At 25.1% G+C, this 26,399-nt stretch overlaps 2 protein-coding genes across 5 annotated transcripts; both read left to right on the plus strand.

Annotated features, from left to right (window-relative positions):
* The first annotated feature begins 221 nt into the window (after positions 1-221).
* On the plus strand, positions 222-4,173 carry RabGGTa (Rab geranylgeranyltransferase subunit alpha). 2 transcript variants are annotated; one of them, XM_089179613.1, is made up of 7 exons: positions 222-416; positions 793-901; positions 1,101-1,219; positions 1,302-1,489; positions 1,591-1,788; positions 1,891-2,496; positions 2,584-4,173. In XM_089179613.1, the coding sequence occupies exons 2-7, from the start codon at positions 794-796 to the stop codon at positions 3,036-3,038; spliced, it is 1,674 nt and encodes a 557-aa protein (XP_089035739.1). In that variant the 5' UTR covers positions 222-416; position 793; the 3' UTR covers positions 3,039-4,173. The 2 variants fall into 2 exon arrangements, with proteins under 2 accessions (XP_089035739.1, XP_015183845.2); XM_015328359.2 differs by having other exon boundaries at positions 223-394.
* Positions 4,026-26,246, plus strand: LOC107070299 (uncharacterized). Of its 3 annotated transcripts, XM_089179610.1 has the most exons (16): positions 4,026-4,173; positions 4,585-4,912; positions 11,669-11,933; positions 14,944-15,041; positions 16,252-16,404; positions 22,611-22,736; positions 23,178-23,417; positions 23,506-23,634; positions 23,778-23,907; positions 24,007-24,129; positions 24,856-24,945; positions 25,035-25,158; positions 25,276-25,494; positions 25,607-25,698; positions 25,898-26,027; positions 26,107-26,246. In XM_089179610.1, the coding sequence occupies exons 3-16, from the start codon at positions 11,670-11,672 to the stop codon at positions 26,115-26,117; spliced, it is 1,929 nt and encodes a 642-aa protein (XP_089035736.1). In that variant the 5' UTR covers positions 4,026-4,173; positions 4,585-4,912; position 11,669; the 3' UTR covers positions 26,118-26,246. The 3 variants fall into 3 exon arrangements, with proteins under 3 accessions (XP_089035736.1, XP_089035737.1, XP_015183839.1); XM_089179611.1 differs by lacking the exon at positions 11,669-11,933; XM_015328353.2 differs by lacking the exons at positions 4,026-4,173; positions 4,585-4,912 and adding an exon at positions 7,702-7,902.
* The last annotated feature ends 153 nt before the right edge of the window (positions 26,247-26,399 follow it).

The raw sequence follows: 26,399 nt of genomic DNA on the forward strand, positions 1-26,399 counted from the left end.
TTATTACTTGTATGTTTAAAATGAATTAACATTTGTTCAATTATGAAATGTAAAGAATTTTTATTGATAAAATATGTGTATTTGTTATTGAAGATAATAGTCTTGAAAAAGTTCTGTTTTTTGAATCATATTGATTTTCCCGCCATTGGCTAGTGCTCCATGTTTTTTATTGGTTAATGTTGGCACTTCTTATTTCACACGTATAAACGACCATTGTACTTTGTGCAGTAGTTCATTTCATCATATTAAAATAAATTTATGGTGTAGATTACTAATACTTAATGATTTGTTAAAAATATAATATCATCCTTTTATCAACATACATATATAAATATATATGTATATTTATTAACTTATAGTTATTGTGTTAACTCTAAAAGAATTATTCACAATGGTAAAAATTATTATTTTATTAAGTAATTACTTTTTATAAACATTTATATATAAAATAAGTTTAATAAACTATAAAATCTATATTTTATGTTAATAAAGTAAAAAGTTAAAACGTGTCAATACTATTTCAATTACTATCATAGAAGTAAAACATTTGATAAATGCATATGTACATTTTGACATTATAATAATATGTTTAATCTTAAATTTAATTTATGTTAATTTAGAATTAAAAATTTTACACAACAACTTTTTATATAATTAATGTATTAATTATAATTATTCTACTTGTATCGTTGTCATATTAGATGTATTCAATATTTTTAACGTAATGTCAAAGTCAGTCATTGGATGTTTACACATCAATTATATTTTATTAAATGAAATAATTCTTTTTAGCATGGTCGTGTTAAGGTACGCACAACAGCTGAACAAGAGGAAATACAAAAGAAAAAAAGCTAAGAAATTAGCTGAATATAAGAGTGCTATGACTGAGATATTTAAAAAGGTTTCTATTTCAATTTTAATATTAAAACAATTAACACACATTTTCTTGTTAATATTTGAAATATAGTATAGAAATAATCTATCGTCATGTTAACAAAGTATTTTTATTCTGTTAGAACAATTTGTTTATCCAATTAGAAATATTTGATTTTGTTAAATATGAAGCAAACAACTACATATTAACCTTCTTTTCAATTTAGAGGGAAGAAAATGTATTGGATGACGATATGTTATTTTTAACGGAGAACGTTCTTTTAGAAAATTCAGATATTAATACATTGTGGAACATACGTCGTGAAGTATTTCAAAGTAATAATCGGTAAGATAAATATTAAATTAAAGAAATATTATATATATATATATCAATATATTAAAAAGAATGAAATTCATTGATAATATAGGAACGAAGATAATTATACAAATTTACTTACAAGGGAATTAACGTTGACTGAAATTTGTATAAGAAATAATCCTAAGTCTTATAGCGTGTGGCATCAAAGGTGGTGGGTAATGGAACATTTACAAAAACCTGATTGGGTTAAAGAATTAGCTTTATGTACAAAATGTCTTAATATAGATGAAAGAAATTGTAAGTGTTTCATAAAAAGAATTTGAAATATTAACGTTTATGTGTGTGTGTGTGTGTATATATATATATAACGATATATTCTTTATTTTGATTCAATTCAGTTCATTGTTGGGATTATAGAAAATACGTGGTAGAGAAAGCAGGAATATCTGATTTTGAAGAATATAATTACTCAACGACTAAAATATTAAACAATTTTTCTAATTACTCGTCGTGGCATTACAGAAGTAAAATTCTTAACAAATTATTTCCTAGCGATTATCAGGAAATACCAATTACACAAACAAAATGGGAAGAAGGTAAACATATTTAAACTAGTATTATAACATATTTTTTTTTAATGTGATTCAATTAAATAATAATTAAATCTAACAAACAACACTATCGATATTGTTGTTCAGAACTTGATTTAGTTAAAGATGCAACGTTTACGGATCCTAATGATACGAGTGCATGGTTTTATCAAAGATGGCTTTTAGATGATTATAAACCTAAATCTCATTGTGTATTATGGAGATCTCGTATTACAACTAATAAGATTGACGCTGTATTTGATAATGAAATATCTGGATCGTCTGAAAATATTTCATTGTTTATTGATAATAATAAAATAGATGTTCAATGGAAATCGTACATGGGGAAGAGATTTTCTAAAGTATGGATCGGTATATTATCTACTTTGTTAAAGAATTTAAGCGATTTAAAAGACGTTCGCATTAATGTTCAAGATAAAGAATATCAATTTAATTATTCGCATGAAGAAAATGCATGGATATATAAAAATAATTTGTCAATTAAGGAATATCATAACAAAAGACAATTACAAGATCAATTAGAAAGTTACAAACAATTAGCAGAACTGGAACCAAGTAATAAATGGGTTATATTAATTGGTATATTTCTTATGAAAAAACTTAATTTTCTTTCTTATTATGATACTATAATGGACAACTTAAAAACATTATGCACATTTGATACTCTACGTTCATACTATTATAAAGATTTACGTAAGCATATTATAATAAAATATATTCTTTTGAAAAGTTGTCAAAAATTATCAAAATATCTCTCAATGATCTATATTTCATTTTTAGGTTTCCAATATATATTGGAAAATGCATTTTCAGGATTATGGAGACAAGAGAAAGATTTACAAATAAACAAAAAGTTTGCCTTAAGTGAATTATCTTTAACGAAGCTTCACAATAATCAATATTTTACATTTTTTGAGGAAGTATATCTTAATGGAAATGAATTAGCAAACTCGTTGCATCAACTCTCAACTTTACAATATTGTAAAATATTAGATTTATCTTGTAATAAGATTAAGTCATTGAAACATTTGCCTACGTTAAGTAATTTAGAGTTTTTATCTTTACGGTCTAACGAAATATCAGATATCAATGAAATAACAGATCTCATAAAAAGACAGGATAAGTTAATGGCATTAGATTTAAAGGATAATCCTGTTTACGATTCTTATAAGGATAAGGATGAGATCTTGAAAGTTCTTAAAGAACATACTAATTGGGAAGTATACTTACTATAGTAAATAAATTCATATTTTTAAGTGGGTTTTAATGATAAATTATATTTCTTTAAAGTATGTATATGTACATTTAAGATAAATATTTTAAATTATTTAAAAAAAAAAAAATGAAAAATTTCATTTCACTTGAAATCATATTTTAAATAATAAAAATGCACAAATTTAGTTTTCAGTTATGAATTAGTAAAAACAATGTATAATATATTCATTATGCCTATAATACCTTCAGTTGGTAATATTAATTATATGATTTTACCATATTGAATAACGTCACGAATGATATTACCGACGAATTACGAATGGTTGCCTATCATCAGGTGCAATAAAAATATTCTTATAGATAATATAGAAGAAAATCGATGATATTTAATTATCAATCAATTATAATATAAATCAAATAATGAATTAACATAAAACATTTATATATATATATCTCGTTAATAAATACGAAAAGAATTGAAACATTTGAAAGTTTTAATTGAACGAGAGCAATTTAAAATGTAGCAATGAAATATTTAAAAGGAACGAAGTGTGTTAATGTATTTTTAAAATTTAAAATTAAAAAATAAAAACAAACAAATCGTTCTCTCTCTCCCCCGATTATGGGTATATTGAGAGAAATCAAAAAGAAAAATAAATAAAATTTACAAATTATTCTAATATAAAACGATGCAAAAGAAAGTGGGACCGGATGAAGAGGAAGTAGAAGAGGGAAAACAAAAGTGAGATAAATCAAGTAAAAGAAAAAACTATATAAAATAAAAAGAAAAAGAGGAAGACGATAAATGAAAAAAGGGCACGTATGAAAGTTAGAAGGGAAAGGAAAAAGCTGTAATGCACAAAGTGGTGTAGCCTTCAACAAAGTTCGAGTGATGCGGTAGGGTGTCGTGAATGCGCATTGGCTTAGGAACTCCCCCGTATGATGTTGTTAACGCGCATCCTCTAGGTTTCCCGACCACGACCGTCAGTATGCGGTCGTGTATTCCACGCGGGCACACCTGTTTGCTATTTCTTCCTATAGCATTAGAATTTCAACGCGACTTATGTTCACGCACAGACTTACGTGTTAGAGGTATAACACACAGATACACACATACAAAGAGAAAAAACATAGAGACTTCTTTCATTAAGCAAGGTTGCTTTTAAAGCTTTCATTAATTATCTCTTTTTTTTCTTTCTTTCTTTTCTTTTTTTGTGTTAATCAAAAGTTAGATCAATTTACTTGATCATTTCAGAATAAATATCTATTGTTTTTATTATGTATAAATATTGTTGTTTTTTTATTTTTTAAATTATTATTATTATTATTATTATTATTATAATTATTCAAGTCAGTACTATAACTTATAACAAAATATATACGTAAAAGCTATTTTATTTGACTATGTCACAAGACAATCTTCTTTCTCGTTGTTTTATTTTATTTTATTTTATTTTCTATATTTAACTTCTTTATATTGTTTATGTATATATATATATATATATATATATATATATATAATATATATTTTACAATTTAATACTGATAATAAAATTAATTTTATAGATACTGACTTACATAATAATAATAATAACAATAACAAATAAAATAATTTGTGGATAATTATAAAAAGCAAAAAAATAAAAGAAATAAAAAGAAAGAAAAATAGATAGAGATAGATAAAGTTATAGATAGGTGAACGAATTAAAATTCAAAAAAAAAGAGATAAAGTAAAGAGAGAGAGAGAGAGAGAGAGAAAGAAAGAGGTAAAGAAAGATAGATAGAAAGACAGAAAAAAAAAATAAAAATAAAGAAGAATACGTTTAGTCGAGAAAGTGGAACGTCCTCGTGACTTCAACCACGTGTCTCCTCTCGTCTTTCTTGTCATAATCGCGTAAGAGCAATTTTCTTTCTATTGATGCTTCGTATCAAACTCCCTTATACATCTCCGCCCCCACCCCCCAATCCTTCTGCACCTAGTGTATCTTCTTTTTCTTCTTCTTCTTCTTCTTCTTCTTCTTCTTCTTCTTCTTCTTCTACTTCTACCACTTCTTATTAATGGATATATCTTTGACAGGGTGATCAAACGAAGCAAAAAAGAAATTTCTATGTATTTTTCTTCTCTATTATCTTCTTATTTTATTTCTTTTATATAATTTTATCTTAAATGATCGATATATATATATATATATATATTTGATTGATCTATTCAACTTTTACTTGATTGGTTTATTTTTTATCTTTTTATTCTTATTTATATATATTTTTTTTGTTTTTTTTTTCTTTTAAGAATTTACACACTTTTAATTTGCTTTTTTTTCTTCCTTCTTTTCGTTCATTGCATTTATAAGAACTTGAAGAATTTATATTTTCAATTGGTCCTGTCATTTTTATTTTTTTTTTTTTTTAATATTATTTACCGTTGTTTTGCCTGTCATTTTTGTTTTTTTTTTTATTTGTAACATTCTATTTTTTCCGTTTCAAGGATCTTACGCGTGTTTGATCATCTTGCTGTTTTTTTTTTTTTTTTTTTTTTTGTATATTTGTCTTCTTCTACAATTTTGCACGTTACACATCTCATTTGATTAAACACCAGTCTCTTTTCTTTTTTTTTTTTTTTTTTGAGAAAATTTTCATGAATTCATTTTAATTAGAATATAATTAATATACGATCTTATTGTGTTTTAGTGTATATTTAAATGTTGGAAATATTAGAAAATGATTTTACGTTATGATACATTGAAAATAAGAATTTTGTATTTTATTGTAATTTTGATCGTTTGAATAGAATGTTTGATATACTGCGTGTATTTATTCGAAAAGTAATTTCATTTTTTTCCTGACATAATAAATATATGAATTGATTGATGCAAAATGGCAAATATAACAATACGTGAGATCGATGAGAAGTTAAATTTATCAAATTCAACTGTTTATACTCACTCGAAAAGCTTAGGTTTTAATTAAGAAACGAAAATTGTGTCCTCATTTTGACAAAAGAAAAAATAAAATTACTTTTCGAACAAACCCATTAAAATCTATTTATTATATATGATGCTCATTTTTTGTTTCTATTTCCTTTTTGTGTTTTTTTATTAACGATCCGAATGATCGATGAAAAAAAAAAAAAAATATGCTTACGATATTTACGGTCATTATGCACGTATACAAATGACACTGTTAGCACGTGCTTTCTTTCTCTCCCTCTCACACTCTCACACTCTCTCTCTCTTTCTCTCTCTTTCTTTTTTTCTCTTATTTTCTTTCGTGTTGAAGAATATGCACGTACCTTTATAACCAATGTATTACATATATCCTTACATACACTCATACATATATATATATATATATAAGACATCGGTGACAGTTGCAATTGGTCTTCCACTTCGATTGCACTTAAACTCATATCAGCTTTTATGTATCAACCAATTAAAGAAATGTAAATCTCTTCGTTCAATATTTACACGTAGAATAAAATAAAAAAAAAGGAAAAAGTTTCCTAGAATAATTTTATTACTAATTGTACTAATTGTAAAATCAAAAACAAAAAATTATTTACAATTGTATTACTGTAATAATTGTTGATTATTTTTTTTTTTTTTTCAATTGATATATTACACGTGTCACACATTTATATTAATGTGTGAATATACATATATATATATATATATATATATATGTGTATATGTTGCATATAATAACGAGTATCTAATTGAGATCTTAATTAATTGCAATTTTGATGGTTTTCCTCATTTTCCTAATTGACAAATCAATAATCAATGAATGAATAGTAACAAGAATGATAACGTATATGTGTATGTATTTAACTATATTACATATATATATATACATATATATAAATTCGATAATAACGTATCTCAGTACATAATTATTTACTTTAAAATAATTACTGTATATTACCATGTATCGAGAAGTTAATTAATATTCTACCTGTAGACCTATATATTATGTTCGTTTGCAAAAGGTTAACAAACGTAAAATTGTGCTATATTTATTAAAGTGATGATGTCATATTTTATTCTATTGGACAAAAATGTTTTCTTCTTTTTTTTATTTATTTATTTATGCAAATAATACAAATTAACGTTTAGTTTTTTTTTTATAATAAATAATATTGTCCAATTTTTTCTTGTTCATTCATTAAATATAAATGTTAACACGTATTATATATATATATATATATATTTATGATATATTATAATATTATTGATGTGTGCACTGAATTGCTCATTTCACACTAGAAAACCTAAATTACTTTACTTAGTAATTATAATCAACACGTACATTATACTATATACATATATATGTATATGTTTGTCATAGATAAATGTTCTATTCTGAAAGAAAAAAGATAAAAAAAAAGAAAGAAATAAAGAAAAAAACAACATAATAGTAGACTCTCGGTGCAGAATACATAAGAGTGCGAGATAGAAAAAAAGAAAGAGAGAGAGAGAGAGAAGGAGAGAGAGAGAGATCTTGAGTGACACGTTGTAAAGTCTAACATATATGTTTTAAGATTGCAGTTCACACATATATAATACACAAACATACATACACATACACACACATACATTTATAGTCGTATCCATTGAGATAGTTTTATGGTGACCCCTTCCCTGTCTCTATATGTATCTTTATGTCGAGCCTGAATGTGAATGGACAGAGAGAGAAGAAAGATCGAAAGAAAAAAAGAAAGAGAGAGAGAAAGAGAGAGAGAGAAATATTCTCGATGAGATAATACGAGTGGCTGTGATACGCCATTCAGGCCCGAACTCGGGCCCGTCGAATTGTGAGAGAGATTGAGAAGCGAGGGTGGAAACATCATCATCCATCTGCTACTATCATGCTCACCATAAAAAACGAGTGAGTATTATAAAATTAACATATTTATTAAACGCTCTTCTTCTCCTTCTTCTTCTTCTTCAGAGTTGTGTTTATATTCTCATCTTCTTCTTCTTCTTCTTCTTCCTTGGGATATCTTGGTAATTCAACGTTAAATTTACAATGTAATTTCTCTTCTTTTAAACAACAACTCGTCTTCATTTTTATCCGGCTCATTTATTTTCACTCTTCTAACACGCATTTTCCTCTCCAGTTTCTTTCATTCATTTTCCTTTTTATCATTATATTCTCATCATCTCACTTTTTCTCTTTTTTATTTTCATTTTTATTTTCATTTTTATTTGGTTCTATTTCTCAATATATTTAATCATCCATCCATCCATCCATCCATCCATCCATATTCCTTTATCTTTACTTTCCAATTGATTTTCACAACCTTTTTTATTTTTTTCTTTCTTTCTTTCTTTCTTTCTTTCTTTCTCTTTTTACATCCACATTGATCATTTGTCGTTTATTATTTTTGTTTTGTTTTGTTTTGTTTTGTTTGATGATTATCTTTTTTTTTTTTGATTTTTTTTTCTTAGTTAGACCCTTTTTTCATTCTCTCGTTCTCTCACGCTTATAATTAATATTTATCCTTTCTCATTCTTTCATATTTATTATTTAACTTTCCTCCCTCCCTCCCTTCCTTCCTCCCTCTCTCTCTCTCTCTTTTTTTTCATACTTATTTTTTTTATCTACCTTCATTATTTTCTTTCCCCCATTTCTTTTCTATTTATAATTAATGCAACGTTAAATATTAAATAGATAAACAGTTCTTTCACTCTTTCTACTTTATAATTTAATATTTATCATTTTTCATTATTCATTTTGTTTGATTTTCAAATTTTTTTCTTTTTTTCTCATATTCATTAGCTACCCCCTCCCCTTCCTTTTCCTTTTCATACTTGTTATTTACCATCTCTCTCTCTCTCTTTCTTTTTAACACTTTTCTTCTCCTGTTTATTTTTCTCTTATAATATTTGTAAAATATTCATCGTAATATTTATTGTTTAACAATTTTATCCATCATTCGTTTATTATCTTATTTATATTTATTTACTTTGTTTTTTGTTTATATTTTTTTTTTGTTCTAACATCATTCTTTCTTTTCTTTCTTTTCTTTTCTTTCTTCTTTCTACATCTATCTCTGTCTATCTTTTACCCTTCTGTTATCCCTTCACTTGGTCTCGACGTCATTATCGATCTTTTACACACTTCACTTGCCACCTCTCACCGTTTTTTTTTTTTTTTTACTTTTTTTTTACTTTTTCTTTTACTTTTTTTTATATGTATAAAACTTACAATTAATTTTTATTTGATGAAGAGCAGTAAACAACGAAATTAGATACTAGAAGGAGGAAGTATTTGAAACTTCGATCGATTAATTGTAAGATTTTTTTCTTTTTTTTTTTCTTACCCACCATATTTCTCGTTACAGATACTTCATTAGAGTATACCATTTCTGTTGTTGTTTGTTTGTTTTTTTTTTTTTTCTAACCCTTCTATCATTTTTTTCTTACTTACTATATAATTTATTATCAACGTCAAGGGGGTTAAGATTTTTCAATTAGTTCAATTTAAGGCTTTATCGTTTATTATATTTTTTTAATTGATATTATGCAAAAAAAAAAATATTTGAAAAATTTACGATGGATAAATGATGTATTTGTAATTTTTCATTTTAATATTTATTTATTTATTTATTTATTATGGTAAATTTTCTATTTTATTTTTTTTTATCAAATTAAATCGTACACATTTTATTTTTATCGTTTTAGCGTTTGTTACAGCGTTTATTATATTTTTTAATTGATATTATGCAAAAAAAAAGAATATTTGAAAAATTTACGATGAATAAAATATATATTTGTAATTTTTCATTTAATTATTTATTTATTTATTTATTTATTTATTATGGTAAATTTTCTATTTTGTTTCTTTTATCAAATTAAATCGTACACATTTTATTTTTATTGCTTTGATATTACAAAGATATTACAAAGTATAAAATTCCGTAAAGAAATGTTATTTTGTATTTTTCATAATCAAAAAAAAAGAAAAAAAAGAAAAAGACAAGTAGTCTACATCTTTTATGATTTTTATGTACTTTTTCATAAAAAAAAAAAACGAGAAAAAAAAAATAGAAAAACTCTTTAATATCTTCCTTCTTTTCTCGAGAATGAGAAATTTTTCTGCAATTTTTTTCCTTTTCTTTTTCTTTTTTCTTTTTTTTTCTTTCTTTTTCTCTTTGTTCTTTTCTCTTTTTATTTCAAATGGTAAGAAAGAAAAAGAAATTTTCAAAGAAAGGAAATAAACTACTTCTTTAATAAGAGATACAAAATAAATGTCAATAGTGAAATGAAAAAAGAAATGGATTCTCTATTAATTTTCTTCTTATTTCATCTTCTTCTTCTTCTTCTTCTTCTTCTTCTTCTTCTTCTTCTTCTTTTCTCCTTTTTTTTTTTTTCCTTTTTTTCCCCCTTCATCTCGCACAATCAGTTTCCATTGATAACACTTCCTTTATTTTTTCTTTTTTTCCTATTGACTTCTCTCTTTCAATTCCTTTTGATATTTTCAACAAAAATAAAAAGTGTCGTAAAGATTACACCCCCTGATATTACTTCGAGACACTTAATGATAAATTTACCCCTTCTCCTATCCCCACCCCCCTAAAAAAAGAAAAGGGGAGAAAAAAATCAAATCGAACAAATCCACCAATATGTTTGTACTTTTGTTTCTTTTCTTTGTTTTTGGTTTTTATTTTTTTCTAATTAATTGTAAATATTTCCTTTTTTTTTCTCCATTGGACGACAAACAAAATAAAAATAAAAATACAAAATTGAAATTCAAATGAAATTTGAAAAGTAACAAAATAACATTATATTTATATTTAATAAAAAAAAACACACACACACACAATTGTGAAATATCTTAGCAATATTTATATAATTTATTAATTTATGTATTAATTAAATAATAATATGTAAATTATCAAAAACCCCCAAAAGCGCAATTAACATCGAGTCTCGTGTAAGTTTGAACACATTTTTTCAATAATATTATTGTCTTTTACATTTAACCATGGAATTTTTTTTTGGATTCTTCGTTTTTCTATAATAATTGTTTTTCTCGCATGACAGCATGCTCTAAATGTAATTGTAATTGTAATGAATTAATTGTTTCTTTACTGGTGCCGACTATAATCGGCGTCAGCATGAACAAACTGTTTGTACAAGTGTCAAGCATAAATGTGTAAGACGATTCTACTTCATATGTAGATTATCCCTTTTAATTCTATTGACTTTTGTTTTAAGATTAATCCTACTAAAAAAAATATATATATATATTTTGAATGCACGTGTATAATAAACATGAAAATAAATTGCTAAGGTGACGTTAAAAAACTGTAAATGTGAAAAACCGAAAATTACCAAAAGGTAATGTGATGCATAGTTGCATAATTTTCATTTATCAGTAGCATTTATTTTGATGTAACAAAACTACCCTATATTCCCTAAAGGGTTAAACAACTTTATTTTCTTACTTTTACAGTATTGATAAAAGGTTTGTTACGTAACTTATATCATTTCTTATATAATTTGTATGAATTATTAGAGTAATTGAAAATATGTAATAATTCAATTTAAGATAGGTTTTTTTTGTTTGTATTAATATTCATAATAATAATAATTTATTGATTGTTTATCCATGTGTAGTAATATTGTTTAAATGAAAATCTTTGCAGCATGTCACCACGAAACGGATCCTGCGTAGCAGAAGTAAGCTCGGTAAGAAGTTTATCATCGGAGGATGTATCGGCTAAAGCAAATCGTAAAAAAACATGTTGGGCACGTGCAACGGATCCTGCGAGTCGTCGTGGCAGGAGGATACAATTATTGCAAATGTTGGTATTACCGTTTATACCAATTTTGGCATTGATCGTACAGACTGCCAATACACTCCATGACATTTTAATTTATCGACAAGAAGTGTCCGACATCGAAACACAGGTAAATTAGTTTATTATTATTATTATTATTTTTATTTTTTTATAATTTATATATATATATATTTAATATAAATGTTTTTGTATTTAACATTTCTTTTTCTAATTTTTATGATTAAAAGTTAAAGAATAACGAGAGTTATGAGATTCGTTAGCGAATCTTTGACAAAAATTAATTAATTAATAATTAATTAATAATTAATATAATAATAAATATATATTATATTATATAATATATATTTTACTATAATATAATATAATAATATTATAATAATAATTTAATATAATATTATATATTTTAATATATAATTATAATATATATATATAATATTAATGTAATTATATAGTTTTAAATTATTTTATATTTTGTATCTTGTATTTTTTCTATTTTTTTCTTTTTTGGAAAGAAACTTTTCGGATAATTTAATGAGAGTACACGAAAATTACTCGGAAACTTTTCGTAGGATTAATTAAAAAAAAAAAAACCAAAAAAAATACAATAAATGCATACATTTAAAAATATATGAAACTTTACGCGAAAAATTGAGTTGAAAGAATATTTTTTTGGTTTTCTTGATTTCCTATCGAATCAAGTAAGAGTAAAAGTTTCTTCGTATAGTTGTATTTTTCTTCTTCTTCTTCTTCTTTTTCTTTTAACAAATACAATAAAGACAGCTTTTAAACTATTAAAATATTGTCTTTTGAAACTAGAAATTAATATGACAAAGTTACATTTTAACCTATGATCGGATCAATCGTTGTGGAAATTCAATAAAATCGTTAGAAAAAAATTGAACGAGTTACGATAAAAAAAAAAAAGAAAGAAAAATAAAACATCAACGGTGTTTATAATCATTTTAAAAGAAAACTCTCGAATAAGAAAAAAATAAATAAATAAATATATATATATATAACACGAATATACATAAATTAGCTAGTATTTTGCATTAAAATTAGCGAAATGAAAATTGCAATAATTTAATATTTCAAACTCTTAATGTTGCCTTTCATTTTCTTTTTTTTTGCGTATTTTTCTTTCCTCCCTTCTTTCAGATTAAAAAAAAATTCCTAAGTCGATAGAATAATAGAAAGTAAATAAAAAAGAAAAAATAGAATAGAAAAGAATAGAAAAGAAAAGAAAAGAAAAGAAAAAAAAGAAAACAATGACTTTAATAATCGATGTTAATGTTGAAAAGGAATTATGTCAACTTTATCAAGTACTAACATAAGTAAGAACATATATGGGCGTGGAATATTTACCATTTACTCATTATTTTTAATTAGTTCAATCAATATCAAAGAATTACTCCTTATTCCGTCTAATTGTATGCTTTATACATTATTATCTACTCAATTTCTTTTTTTTTTTTCATTTTTTTTTTTATTTTTCTAATACTTTTTCTTTATTCGTGTTATACAACACCCCCACACATATAAATATATGTTAAACAGAGACGCACGTGCACATACTATATAAAATTACATTTGTTAACATACTACTAACGCCACCTGTATATATAATAGTAGTTAGGTAATAATTATTACCATTTTAATTAATTCATTATTGATTTGCGTGTAAAAATAATTTTCTTTTTCTATTTTTTTCTTGTTTTTTTCTTTTCAGAATTTCTACAAAATTTCAATTACGCTCGCGGACAAATTTTTTATTTAATAATTAATTACAAATTAAATTATTTAATTAGTATTTTTATTAATTATTAATATATATATATATATATATATATATATATATATTATAATTACTAATACTAATACTATAATATATATTATATAATATAATATATATATATATATTATTTTGAATCATTTATTATTATTGCATTGCAAAAAAATAAATATTAATATAAATATTATCAAAAGCAAATTGGTTTCAACATTTATTATTATATTATATATATATTATTTTGAATTATTTATTATTATTGCATTGCAAAAAAAAAGAAAATATTATTATAAATATTGTCAAAAGTAAATTGGTTTCAACAGCTACTTCAACGTAACATAAAAGTATCCGGTACTTTATCTTGTTCATTCTTTCTCTCTCTCTCTCTCTCTCTCTTTCTCTCTCCCTTTGTACATACGTGCATATATGTGCATATATGTATGTGTGTATCTCAGTTCCCCTTTACCTACGCTTCTCTATATATACTTTACAATTAGTTCTCTTCCTTTTCGGAAGTTACACCGGCTCGTGAACTCCATCCATTAGTCAAGGATGCTTCCCAAAGTGAATGTCACACTTACCTACGTACACACACGCACACACAAACACAATTAATGTCAAAAAAAAGAAAAAATATCCATTACAATCCAAAATAAAGTTGTGTGTATGTAAGAATTGTCCAGGATTTTTAAATAAACGTCTCGTATACTTACACACATATAAACAGAACAAATATATTTCTCATCCATTATATATATATATATATATATATATATATGAAAGAATTTGTTTGTATGTGATGATTGCAGAGAGTATTGGTTTATTAATTCTTATTGGTCACATTTTCCTTGTTAAATCGATACAATAAGTCGATGATTGCATATTGTTATTTATATTTACTAAAGTGTCACTGTATACATTATTTTTATTTAATTTACATTGAAATGTACTACACGACGTACATGAATCCAATCAGTCCTTTCAAACGAAACAATGAAATTACATTTTTCTTTTTTTTTTTTTCATCAGAAATAAAGTTTAAATTTATTTTGATATTTTTAAATTAAAAATGGGGATGAAGTAAGTAAGCAAAAAAGTGAAAATGTTGTGGTTTCTGTAATTAATAATAATTTGATAAATAATGAAAATATTCTTAGGTTATTTTACTTAATGTAATAACAACAACAACAACATCATCATCATAGATAATTGCAATTACGTTGGTATGGTTCGAACCACGATTATACCCACACATATATTCATTTGCATAGGATGTATAATACATATACATGTATACATGCTTGTGTAATATATAATCATATTATTTTAGGTAACTATAGCTACAGATTTAGGCAAAGTGGTGACCAGGATGCAACTCGAAAGATCCGAAGTAGCCTTCTTTATTTATACCAATGGCAACACTTTAAGGTATTTATTTAAAAAAAATATATATATATATATACATACATTATAATACATTTTTATTCATTTAACATTAAATTTGTTGTCCAAAAATCTTCAAAAAAAAAAAAAAATAATAATAATAATTGACATTTTATTCATACAATTATTTCTATAACCGCGTTCATACTTTCATTCATTTTACTTCGAATAAACAAAAAAACAAAAAAAGAAAGAAAGAAAGAAAAATAACATGTGACGTATATTTAAACATTAATGAATTATTTTCATTATTAAAGAGTTCTTTCTCCATTATTTATACTTTATAAATTAATTACTTTTTTTCTTTTTATTCACGTATTCGTTGTTAGTTAAATGATCATTTTACATCTATCTATGTTAAACAATTCGATTGATCGTTTGATCTCATTCTGTCTACGTGACTCAATTGTAAAACCAAACTTCTTTTATCCAAGAAAAGAAATAATAGAACCTTTTCTTTTCCCTTTTTTCTTTTTCTTTTTCTTTTTAATGTATCTACGAATGAAAACAAATGTTACTCTACGATAAATTATTTAATTCGATGTTATTTCGTGACAACACCAAATGCAATTTTCTATCATCCTTTAATTCTATTCTGAGAGTTTCTTGTAAAAAAAAAAAAAAGAAAAAAGAAAGAAAGAAAGAATGAAAAAAAGGATAAGAGATAGAAAATAATATAACAGCATTAATAATAATATATAATAGTATAATAATAAAATATTATAAAGCATTATAATATAACAATGATAATATAACAACGTGCAATCATTTCATTCATTATTAATCCTTTTGTCGATAGATTTTTTCATTTGCATTTATTATTTAGTTATAAACATTGGTATTCGTTTAATGCACGTTGAACCTCGAAGGTCCTACTATCCGATTAAAATTTTACGATCAGTGAATCGTGCTTTATTGACCCGACCCTTCCTTCTGCTTCGATTATTTCATACGATCATCGTTTAATAATAATAATAATAATAATAATAATATTCATCCTTTAAATTGATTCAATTATTTATTATATTAATTCTAATGAATGTTTAATAATTTGATTTTTCTTTTTTTTTTTTGAAGTGAAAACTTCTTCAGAATAATCAGGGTGATTTGAAAATCGTGAAACGTAGGAAGAACGTGAAACCCACCGATGAAAGAAAAATAATTTTAATTTATATATATATCTCTTTTTTTAAAGGTCCAATCTGACACAAAGATTCGCTATAACCGATCAGGCTCTGCATAATATGACAACCTGGCCCTTAGTATCTGTCCCAAGGGATGAAAGTAAAACTCAAACCTACGATGTTGTCAGCAAAGAAGCTTTTCAAGCACGTCTGGAAGATTTCAGGTAAAAATCTAATTTAAATTATTATTATATTTATTTATTTATTTATTTGTTTTTTTTTCTTTTTCGAGAAACAAATCTTTATTAAAAATTTACATATTTATGATAAAATATTAAATATTATTTTATAACATGTGCATAAATAATTACAAGATTATAGTTTTTAATTTTTATTATTATTATTATTATTATTATTATTATTTGTAAAACATTTACGCCTGTAGGAATGCAACCCTCCAGACATACTTTGAAAATGTTGCTTGCGAGCGACATCTGTTGAGACGGATTTTTTTTTGCAGTCCAAACTGTTTATACACTCGTGTATTACGGGTTGCCTATCTTTCGGGCAGAACAAAAATTCCGTCTCAACAGATGTCACTCGCAAGCAACATTTTCAAAGTGTGTCTGGAGGGTTGCATTTCTACAGGCGCGCATTTTTTTTTTTTTTTAATTATTTTTAAATAAATAATTACAACAAAAGAGTAAAAATAATATTTTAATAATATTATATAATAAATTTTGTTTCTATGCACTTGTCTCATGTTTTCGAAACTTGCGTTTTTATTTTTTTATTTCTTGTAACAACAGTTTTTTTTTTTTTTTTGAAAGAAAATTTACACTAATTTTTTTCTTTCCCCCTATGTAATTTTTAAGAGGAATATACTCACGGCATTTTTCAATAATCTGATGAGAAATTTTATAAGAAAAAAAAAAGGATAGGAAAAGAAAGTAAAGGGAAACGAAAAAAAAAACGTAAAAGAGTAATTAATTTGTAAAATTTACATAAATACTTTTGATTCTACTTTATATTCATTGTATAATTTAATCGTGACGTCAATGAGAAGTAACAACGCCTTAAAACGTTCTCTTAATCAATATACTATTCCCTGGATTTAAATTTCCACGTAAAAAAAAAAAAAAAAAGAAAAACGATACACGCGTGAAATGTGTGACATAATTCTAATCAGGTGAAAAAGTTCTAATTAATAAATTACTTCTTCTTACAATAATAATAATAATATTAATAATAATAATAATAATAATATATAATAATAATTATTATTATATATTATTATAATATATATTAATATTATTATTATAATTTAAAATTATATAATTATAAAATTAATATAATATTATATTAATATTAACTATAATATTAATTAATAAATATGATAATATTATTAAATATAATATTAATATTACAATATATATAATATATAATAATAATAATAATTATTATTATTATTACTGTTATCGTATTGCTAAATGAATCACGTAATTAGGATTATCTATCTTTAATCAAAGATTATTATAATTACGTTCTATTTGTTAGAAGTGTTTAATCATCGTATTGATTTTCGTCGATTTAATTCAATTTCAAAATTGAAACACAATAATAATAATAATAATAATAGAGATGAAACAAATCATTATAATTAGAATATAAAATTCTACTGATATTTCTTAGTTAACCAATTTCGAAAATGAATATTTGTGATATGACGTGTAAGAAAAATTACGGAAAAAAACTAACAGTTCCCTCGAGTCATTGTTCCGACACTTGTTGAATTTCCATTCATAGGATAAGTGTGTGTACTTTTCTTTCCTACAACCTCGAACACCATCCCCCCTTTCCTCTCCCTCCTCCCTCCCCCTCTCTCTCTCCCCATAATGGTAGGACATTAAAATACGATCGAAGTTGGAACCCCTTTTATGTACTCTACTTAAAATACTTTTATGGAAAGATACGATAATACTTCTTGACACATTTTTACAATTACCAGCTGAAGTTTCTTCTCTTTTCTTTTCTTTTCTTTTCTTTTTTTGATCAATCAAAATTAGATTTTATTATATTTACATTTATCAAAAAGAAAAAGAATTCATTGATTTGAATTATTCTTTTATTATCATTAATATTCATTAAATATTTGTGTCTTGAAAAAAAAAAGAAAAAATGATCATTTTCAATAGAACACGTAATAGGGAAAATTAATGAAATTCAAATTTTCGCGGGGATTTTGATCATCAATACTGAAATCAAATGACACACTGAAAATATATAAATTATTATAACTTGATATTTAAATAACGAAATATATTAGATAAAAAAAAAAGATAATAAGATAGATTGATAGAAACATTTTTATATGTGTTATAAAATGTTGTTTTTACTTTGAAAATTAGTGTAAAAAAATGTGTAAAGATGAAACATTGTTTTTTTTTTTTGTATGAAAGTTTTAATAGAAATATGTAAGAATATAAAACGAGTGAATATAATGGTAGTACTTTAACTTAAAAACTTTCATGATTCAGATTTGAAATTTTAAACGACACAATTATTATTATTTACATATTTGTAATTGTATATATATATATGTAATATATGTGTAAACTTATATGAAGAAAAATATTTTTAAAAGAGTGAAAATTACTTTTCTCGTTTTAACGTCAAATAAAGTAGCTATCATTTTGCGACCCATTAAAACTTTTACACAGTTTATTAAAACTTTAACACGAAAACTCATACGTTGTGAAAACTCTTTTACATCGTATTATTCCATAATCATTAATATATATATATATATATATAAATCTGAGCAGGATTGGGTCAAGGTTACTTGACGGCCTTAAGCCAATTTGATCATGTTTTTATTTTTCTTTTTCTTATTAATTACAAATTTTTACTGAAATAATACAACGTTCTAGTATCAGCAAAAAAAAAAAAAAAATTGAATTTTATTCAATTTTATTTAAATTTCAATTTAATTGAACATTTTAAAATGAAGAAAAATAATGTTCAAAACTAATAATACAGTAATAATATAATGTAAGAAAAAAAAAAGAGAAAAAAAAAACGTGTTATTTTTCATCGTAGAAACTTTGATTATCCGAGAAGCAATTTGACGTTAATTAATGTTTGTTCATAATGTTGAAATTCTAAAATTAATATACTCCTATGTTGGTACCTTTTTTAAAGCCGACCCTGTACATACATATGCACATATGAACCGCTTATTTGCCAAATCGATTAACCTTAGAAAACATAAAGTAGGGAAAGTTTATGAAATTTTCTTTTTTTTTCACATTGCCATTTACAAAATAATATATATATATATATAATATTATTTATAATATTAATATTTATTTAATATAAATTAAATTATAATTTAAAATTATAATAATTATTATATAATTTTATATTTATATATATATATTAAATCCTAAATTTAAAAATTGGTATAAATAATAATAATTCTATAAATTTATATATTATATATAAATATATTATATAATAAATATTATATATTTAATATATATTTTACCTTGTTTTACTTATATTGTATTATAAAATACAATTTAATTGCATTTTATATATAAATTATATTATACATATATATTAATACATATTTTACAAATACAAAAATTATACGTATATATATATATATATATAAAATGTATAAAAATACGTAATTTAAAGATACAAAAAATGTTGAATAGTTAAAATAATAAATAATACATAAATCCATAATAGTATACCCCTTGTAAAAGAATATTTATAGAAAGCACGTTTTTCATTCCGGGAGAATGAAAAAGATGCTCGATTTCACAGTGATGGCACGTATAACCAATAAATCGATAGAACGATAAAGTATCGATATGGAAAATTCTACCTACCAACCATCGGCCATCGATGAACAGAACAAGATAGTAGGAAATGGAAGATGATGACGAGAGAATTTCGAATATCATCTTTTGAATCATGTCAAACGCAATCTCTACATCTCGATGAACACAAATATTCAATCATTTCTATCTTCATTGTTTATTTATTTATTTATTTATTTCTTTTTTTATTACGTATAACTATCACATTTATATCTTGATATAAATATCTTTAGATTTTATTATCTTTTGATTATTTTCGTTTCTATTTTAAATCTTTCATTTTCTGATTTTCATATAATTTTATTCGATTTTTCGTTGACGTAATTTATCGTAGATCGCATTATTTTCTTTAACGTAATTTATCGTAAATCGCATTATTTTCGTTGACATAATTTATTCGTAGATCGTAATTACTCTCTCTCTCCCTCTCTGGTTAACAAAATTTTACCATAGGTCAATATTATTTTATAATTACGAAAATAAATACACATATAACATTTAAATTTTGATATATTAATAATATTCTTCTTTGTAAATGTTGTTTTGTTTTTGTTTTTTTTCTCTAAATGACAAAATTCTTTTGGTTAAAAACAACTAAATTCATTTAATGTACTTATTTAAATAATTCTTCGTAGATTGAACTAGAACTTCGTTGATCGAATTCATCATAGATCTAAATTCATTATAATATATAAAATATATAAAGTAAACTATATATATATATATATATTGTAATATTTCTATGGGATAAAATATTGAACAATAATAAATAATAATTTTCCTTTCTGTAAAATTAAATCTAATTCAAATAAATCACAATTATAATCATTGACAAAATACTTCATAAACTTTGATAATATTATTTGAAAATATTGTTGAAAATATTTTCCCTAGTTTCGAATAGATCAAAATCAAATATTTCATCCCCCTTTTCTCTCCAACCCTGGTGACTAAAATTTACCATAACTAAATTATTATTTTCACATTGACAAAATGTATCGTTTAGTAAATTGAACCTTATTATCGTTGACTAAATTGGACCGTAGATCAAAGTTATTTCAGTCATTGGACGTCATATTGTTCCCTTTGATAAATTCTCTTTATCGATGAATAAAAAAAAAAAAAGAAAAAATAGGAAGGAAGGAAGGAAGGAAGGAAAAGGAGAAAAAGAAAGGGATAAAAAAAAGAAAAGAACTAAATGTCAAGCAACGTGGGACCGATTATTATTTTCCAATTACGTATATATCTAAAACATACACACATACACAGATCCAAATATCTATAATAAATACAAACAGAGGATATCAAATACACATCCCATAAGTAAAAGAAGACACACATTCATACATGCATACGTACAATAAACACAAAACCTGTATATATATATATATACATTTATATATAAAGATATATATATGTGATATATATATATATATATAACTATAAGATAATAGGAGAAAAGAAGATAATAGAAATGATATTGACGATCCTATAAAGAACAACTTATAACGTTGGTAACATACTATTAAGAATCTTCGAGTTTCTTGAAATGACGAATGAAAGAAAAAAACAAATGGGATAATAAGAAAAAGAACGATATAGATATTAAAAGATAGGATACTAAAGAAGATAAGAATTGAATACATATTTATAATAGATCAGTATACTAACAATAAGTAAGCATAATGATTTGTTTATAATAAATTGTCAATATGAAAAAACTTCTTCTTCATCTTCATCTTCATCTTCAACTTCAACCTCTTCTTCACCTTCATTTTCATTTTCAACTTCAACTCCAACTTCACTTCTTCTTCTTCATCATCTGCATCTTCATTTTCATCTTCAACTTCACTTCTTCGAATTCATCTTCATCTTTAATTTCAACTTCTTATTCTTCATTTTCATCTCCATCTTCAACTTCAACTGCAACTTCACTTCTTCTTCTTCTTCTTCATCTTCGTCTTCAACTTCAACTTCTTCTACTTTTTTTTTGGGGGGGGAGCTTTTCTTATTTTTTCCATCTTTATATTTAATACATATATATATATATATGCAACATGTATATGAGGTTATAACGCATGAGCGCGTGACCGCTCATTTGGAGCGATGTGATGTATTTTTAGATATTCTCTTTCTCTCTTTCTCTCATAAAGAGAGTTTGGCAAATAGCCTTCAATATATGGTGAAATAGAAAAGCGATATATTGTATATATAATCTATATGGGAAGTTTTATTTTACAACAATACAATCCAAATGAATAACGAATATATATATATATATATATATATATATATATATAGTAAAAGGATAAAGAAATAAATAGAAAATAGAAAATATGGTTTTATGTGATTGCAAACTAATATTTTATTAATTTTTTTATTCTTTTTCCTTCAGTTTTTTGTTTTGGCGGGAAAAAGAATGGTGGAGGAAACATTTTCAATTTCATTTCTCGTTATAAGAGAATGAAAAATGTAGGGTAGTGGGGTGAATGAATAAAAAAAGAAAGAGAAACCTTATATTAACTGTAAAAATATTTCAGACAGAAAATAAGCTCGGAGGAGAGTAGTATACAGGAAGTTTTGGCTTGGTACACCAGCGTAAATGCCGCCATGTTAGACCATTTGACCAATCAGATAAAAGAAACTGATAATAGCGGTGTATGGAGGTGAGTTTTCTTTTTATTTGATTTGGTATTTTTAGTTTTTTTTAACCTTTTCATCATTTATATTTATTATTTGTATATACTTAATATATAACAAGAAGACATGAAAAATTCGTAATTATATATACGTAACATACATATATGTATGTAAACGTTAATTATGTATATTTGTTTTTACTTAACACTAGATATACCACCATTTTCAGTGTATACCTATTTCTACCACACTAGTCAAAATGACTGATGTATACAAAAAAGAAAATGTTTAACAGTCATAATGTTAATAGATAAATGGATTTATAGATATTTTGAAATAACAAAACGCGCTTAATTATTTACAGAAATCAAACATGTTACATGTGTGAAGTAGAAATTTGGAATCAAAATGGCCCAACCGATCAGTCAAAATGACTATCTAGTGTTAATTAATATATATTTTTATAGATACTTGATAGCATTTAAAAATCTTCTACGAAGCATCGAGAGCCTTGGCATCGCTTCAGTTTATGGGATCAATTATTTTGGACGTGGAATACTTTTAAAGGACAATTATGTTAGTTATGTACGTCATGAGGCTTTAGGACGCGATCTTTTAAACGGATCGCTCACATACGTGCCTTCTTTAAAACAATTTTATAACGAGCTTACTCGAACCATGCCGGATTATGGTAGGATCAAGTCTAGGTATATAAATATATATTTATATATTATATATATTTATAATATTAATAATATGTTGTCATTAATCTCGTTTCGTTTGTTTAATTCGTAGGCGAGATGAAATACTTCTCAATCAAAAACGTGAACCTAGCATAGAAGACGCCATTGCTTATTTTGATTCAATGGCAACCTACGTTGATGAACTTCGTAAACTTCAACGCGAATTACGTCACATGATACGGTAAATGTGTGTTTGTTTGTTTTTTGTTTTTTTTTTTGGTTTTTATTTTAAATTTCTTTTTATTTTTCCCTTATTTATTTGTAATTATCATTATTACAATGATACGATTATGCGATTATATAGTCAAAATCATTACTTTTCAGAGACTATGTTAATTTAACTCTACAGGATGCCAGTAATAAGGAGGTTGCTGGTATAGCCATTGTTGTTTTGGTCCTAATTGTTTCTCCTATTATTATAATATTAGTACGCAATGCAGTAGCCACCATTCAAGTAAGTTTTTATATTTAAAATAAAGAGAGAGAGAGAGAGAAATAAATAACTAATAATGAAGAAAATTAAATAAACTCTCAAACTATATGATTTTCTTAGATGTATGCTGCCAATTTAGCACAAAAAGCTCGCGAATTGAAGAGAGAAAAAAGAAAAAGTGACACGTTGCTTTTTCAAATGCTACCACCAAGTGTTGCACAACAACTCAAACAGACACAACAGGTATCGTAATTATCCTATATTATTTATTATAATATAAATTATCATCATTTATTATTTATTATATAAGAAAACACAAGAGTAAGAAGTGAAACCTTCAAAAACACAAGTTTCGAGAGAATCAGACGAGTGCATAGTATCATTTATTATATAACATTATTATAACATTATTTTTACTCTTTTGTTGTAATTATTTATTTAATAATTATTAAAAATGCGCGCCTGTAGATATGCAACCCTCCAGACACACTTTGAAAATGTTGCTTGCGAGCGACATCTGTTGGGACGAAATTTTTTGTTCTGCCCGAAAGATAGGCAACCCGTAATACACGCGTGTATAAACAGTTTGGGCTGCAAAAAAATTCCGTCTCAACAGATGTCGCTCGCAAGCAACATTTTCAAAGTGTGTCTGGAGGGTTGCATCCATACAGGCGTAATATTTTTATAAATAATAATAATAAAAATTTTCAACTATAACTTTTGTAATTAGTTATGCATATATTTTAGAATAATATTTAATATTTTAACATGAAAAGTAATAAAAGATTAGAAAATTGTCTATAATTCGTAGAGTTTGTTTGTTTTGTTTATTGCTACCTGTTGCTTTTTCGTCGCATCCGTTTTCAAATCACTCTCATTCTAAAGAAGCTTTCACTTCACAAAAAAAAAAGAACTATAGGATATTTAATTTATGAATAAATTAATAAATCAAGATTTACTATGTACAAGGTGCCAGCTGAATATTACGAAGCAGTGACCGTTTACTTCAGCGATATTGTTGGTTTTACTGAAATTGCTGCTGAGAATACACCACTCGAGGTAAAACATTTTGTTTTAATTTTTTCAAATAATTTTATTGTTTCAATTAAATAAATTTTGTTTCGTTGTCTTTCTTTTTTTATTTTTAGGTTGTCACGTTTCTCAATTCAATTTACAAATTGTTCGATGCCCGTATCGAGTGTTACGACGTTTACAAAGTTGAAACCATTGGTGATTCTTACATGGTTGCTTCTGGTTTACCAGTTCGAAATGGTAAACAAAAAAAAGATTATTTTATAAAATTTTCCAGTTCAAACTCAATATTTGACTAGTAAATAACTAGAAGAGACAAAATTGATGCTAATTATTATTTGTTAATTATATTTAAAGGTGATAAGCATGTATCCGAGATTGCAACAATGGCTTTAGATCTATTGGCAGCATCCTCAGTTTTTCAAGTACCAAAACGTCCTGGTGAAAGACTTCAAATACGCAGTGGTGCACATACAGGACCAGTCGTAGCAGGTATTGTTGGCAGTAAAATGCCACGATATTGTTTATTTGGTGATACCGTGAATACAGCGAGTCGTATGGAATCCACAGGCGAAGGTAACATTTCGTTTTATAATATAATATTTCAATTATTCAACTCTTATAATAATTTATTTCAAATAATTAATATGAAATATATGATGAAAATATGCATATTTTATTTTTACAGCTTTACGAATTCACATTAGTTTAGAAATGAAAAAGGCCTTGGATGCTGTTGGAGGATTTAAAATCGAGCATCGTGGTTTGGTTGACGTTAAAGTATGTTTTTTTCTTTTTTTTTATTCTTTCTTTGTTGTTTCTTTTTATTGACTCCAATTGATAAATATTAATTCTCTATAACGCCCATAATATATAATAGATTATAATTATAATTAGAATCTTAATATAATTGAAATCTAAAGTTTAAGTTAAGAAATATATTGATGATCTTATTTTAACGTATACACATACCACACAGGGCAAAGGCCTAATGGATACATATTGGTTGGAGTGTAAGGATGGTGGAATCGCGAGAGCAGCAGAATTGGATTTGCCATCATTCTTTGAAGATGTACGACCAGTCTTTATGCGCCGTTTACGAGAGGAAGGTAAATAAACAAATATACAAATAAATAAATGATTATTTTCGAGTAAATACTCTTTGATAATTATAATATAAACGATTAGGTACTCTCTGATGCGAGCCTTACTCCCGGCGAGACCTGTGGTATATAAATCGTCCCGTACGAACTTGTATACGATTATCTCAACCAAATCTAATCGACCATTTGAAGAAACCAAGCCAAGGTCGCAAAAATCGATTATCTCATCCAAATCTTCACATCACTCCAGTGAAAATTCAACCTCAGTCACAATCAAGCATCGAATCGCAAGATTCGGTGACTTACGACGGTACCCATTCAACGACACCCTGTCCACCAAGTTACTCGCCGGCGAGTCAAAGGAGTCGATTATCTCAA

The sequence above is a fragment of the Polistes dominula genome, unplaced genomic scaffold, assembly GCF_049000335.1.
Source record: "Polistes dominula isolate Pdom_NZ unplaced genomic scaffold, Pdom_raw_medaka contig_27, whole genome shotgun sequence".
Lineage (NCBI taxonomy): Eukaryota > Metazoa > Arthropoda > Insecta > Hymenoptera > Vespidae > Polistes > Polistes dominula.

Coding starts and splice junctions, on each gene's coding strand:
- RabGGTa (XM_089179613.1), top strand. CDS start 794: ATGGTCGTGTTAAGGTACGCACAACAGCTGAACAAGAGGAAATACAAA. Junction 1,220..1,301: donor GTATTTCAAAGTAATAATCG/GTAAGATAAATA, acceptor TTGATAATATAG/GAACGAAGATAATTATACAA. Junction 1,490..1,590: donor TAATATAGATGAAAGAAATT/GTAAGTGTTTCA, acceptor GATTCAATTCAG/TTCATTGTTGGGATTATAGA.
- LOC107070299 (XM_015328353.2), top strand. CDS start 7,883: ATGCTCACCATAAAAAACGA. Junction 23,908..24,006: donor ATGCAGTAGCCACCATTCAA/GTAAGTTTTTAT, acceptor TGATTTTCTTAG/ATGTATGCTGCCAATTTAGC. Junction 24,130..24,855: donor AACTCAAACAGACACAACAG/GTATCGTAATTA, acceptor ACTATGTACAAG/GTGCCAGCTGAATATTACGA.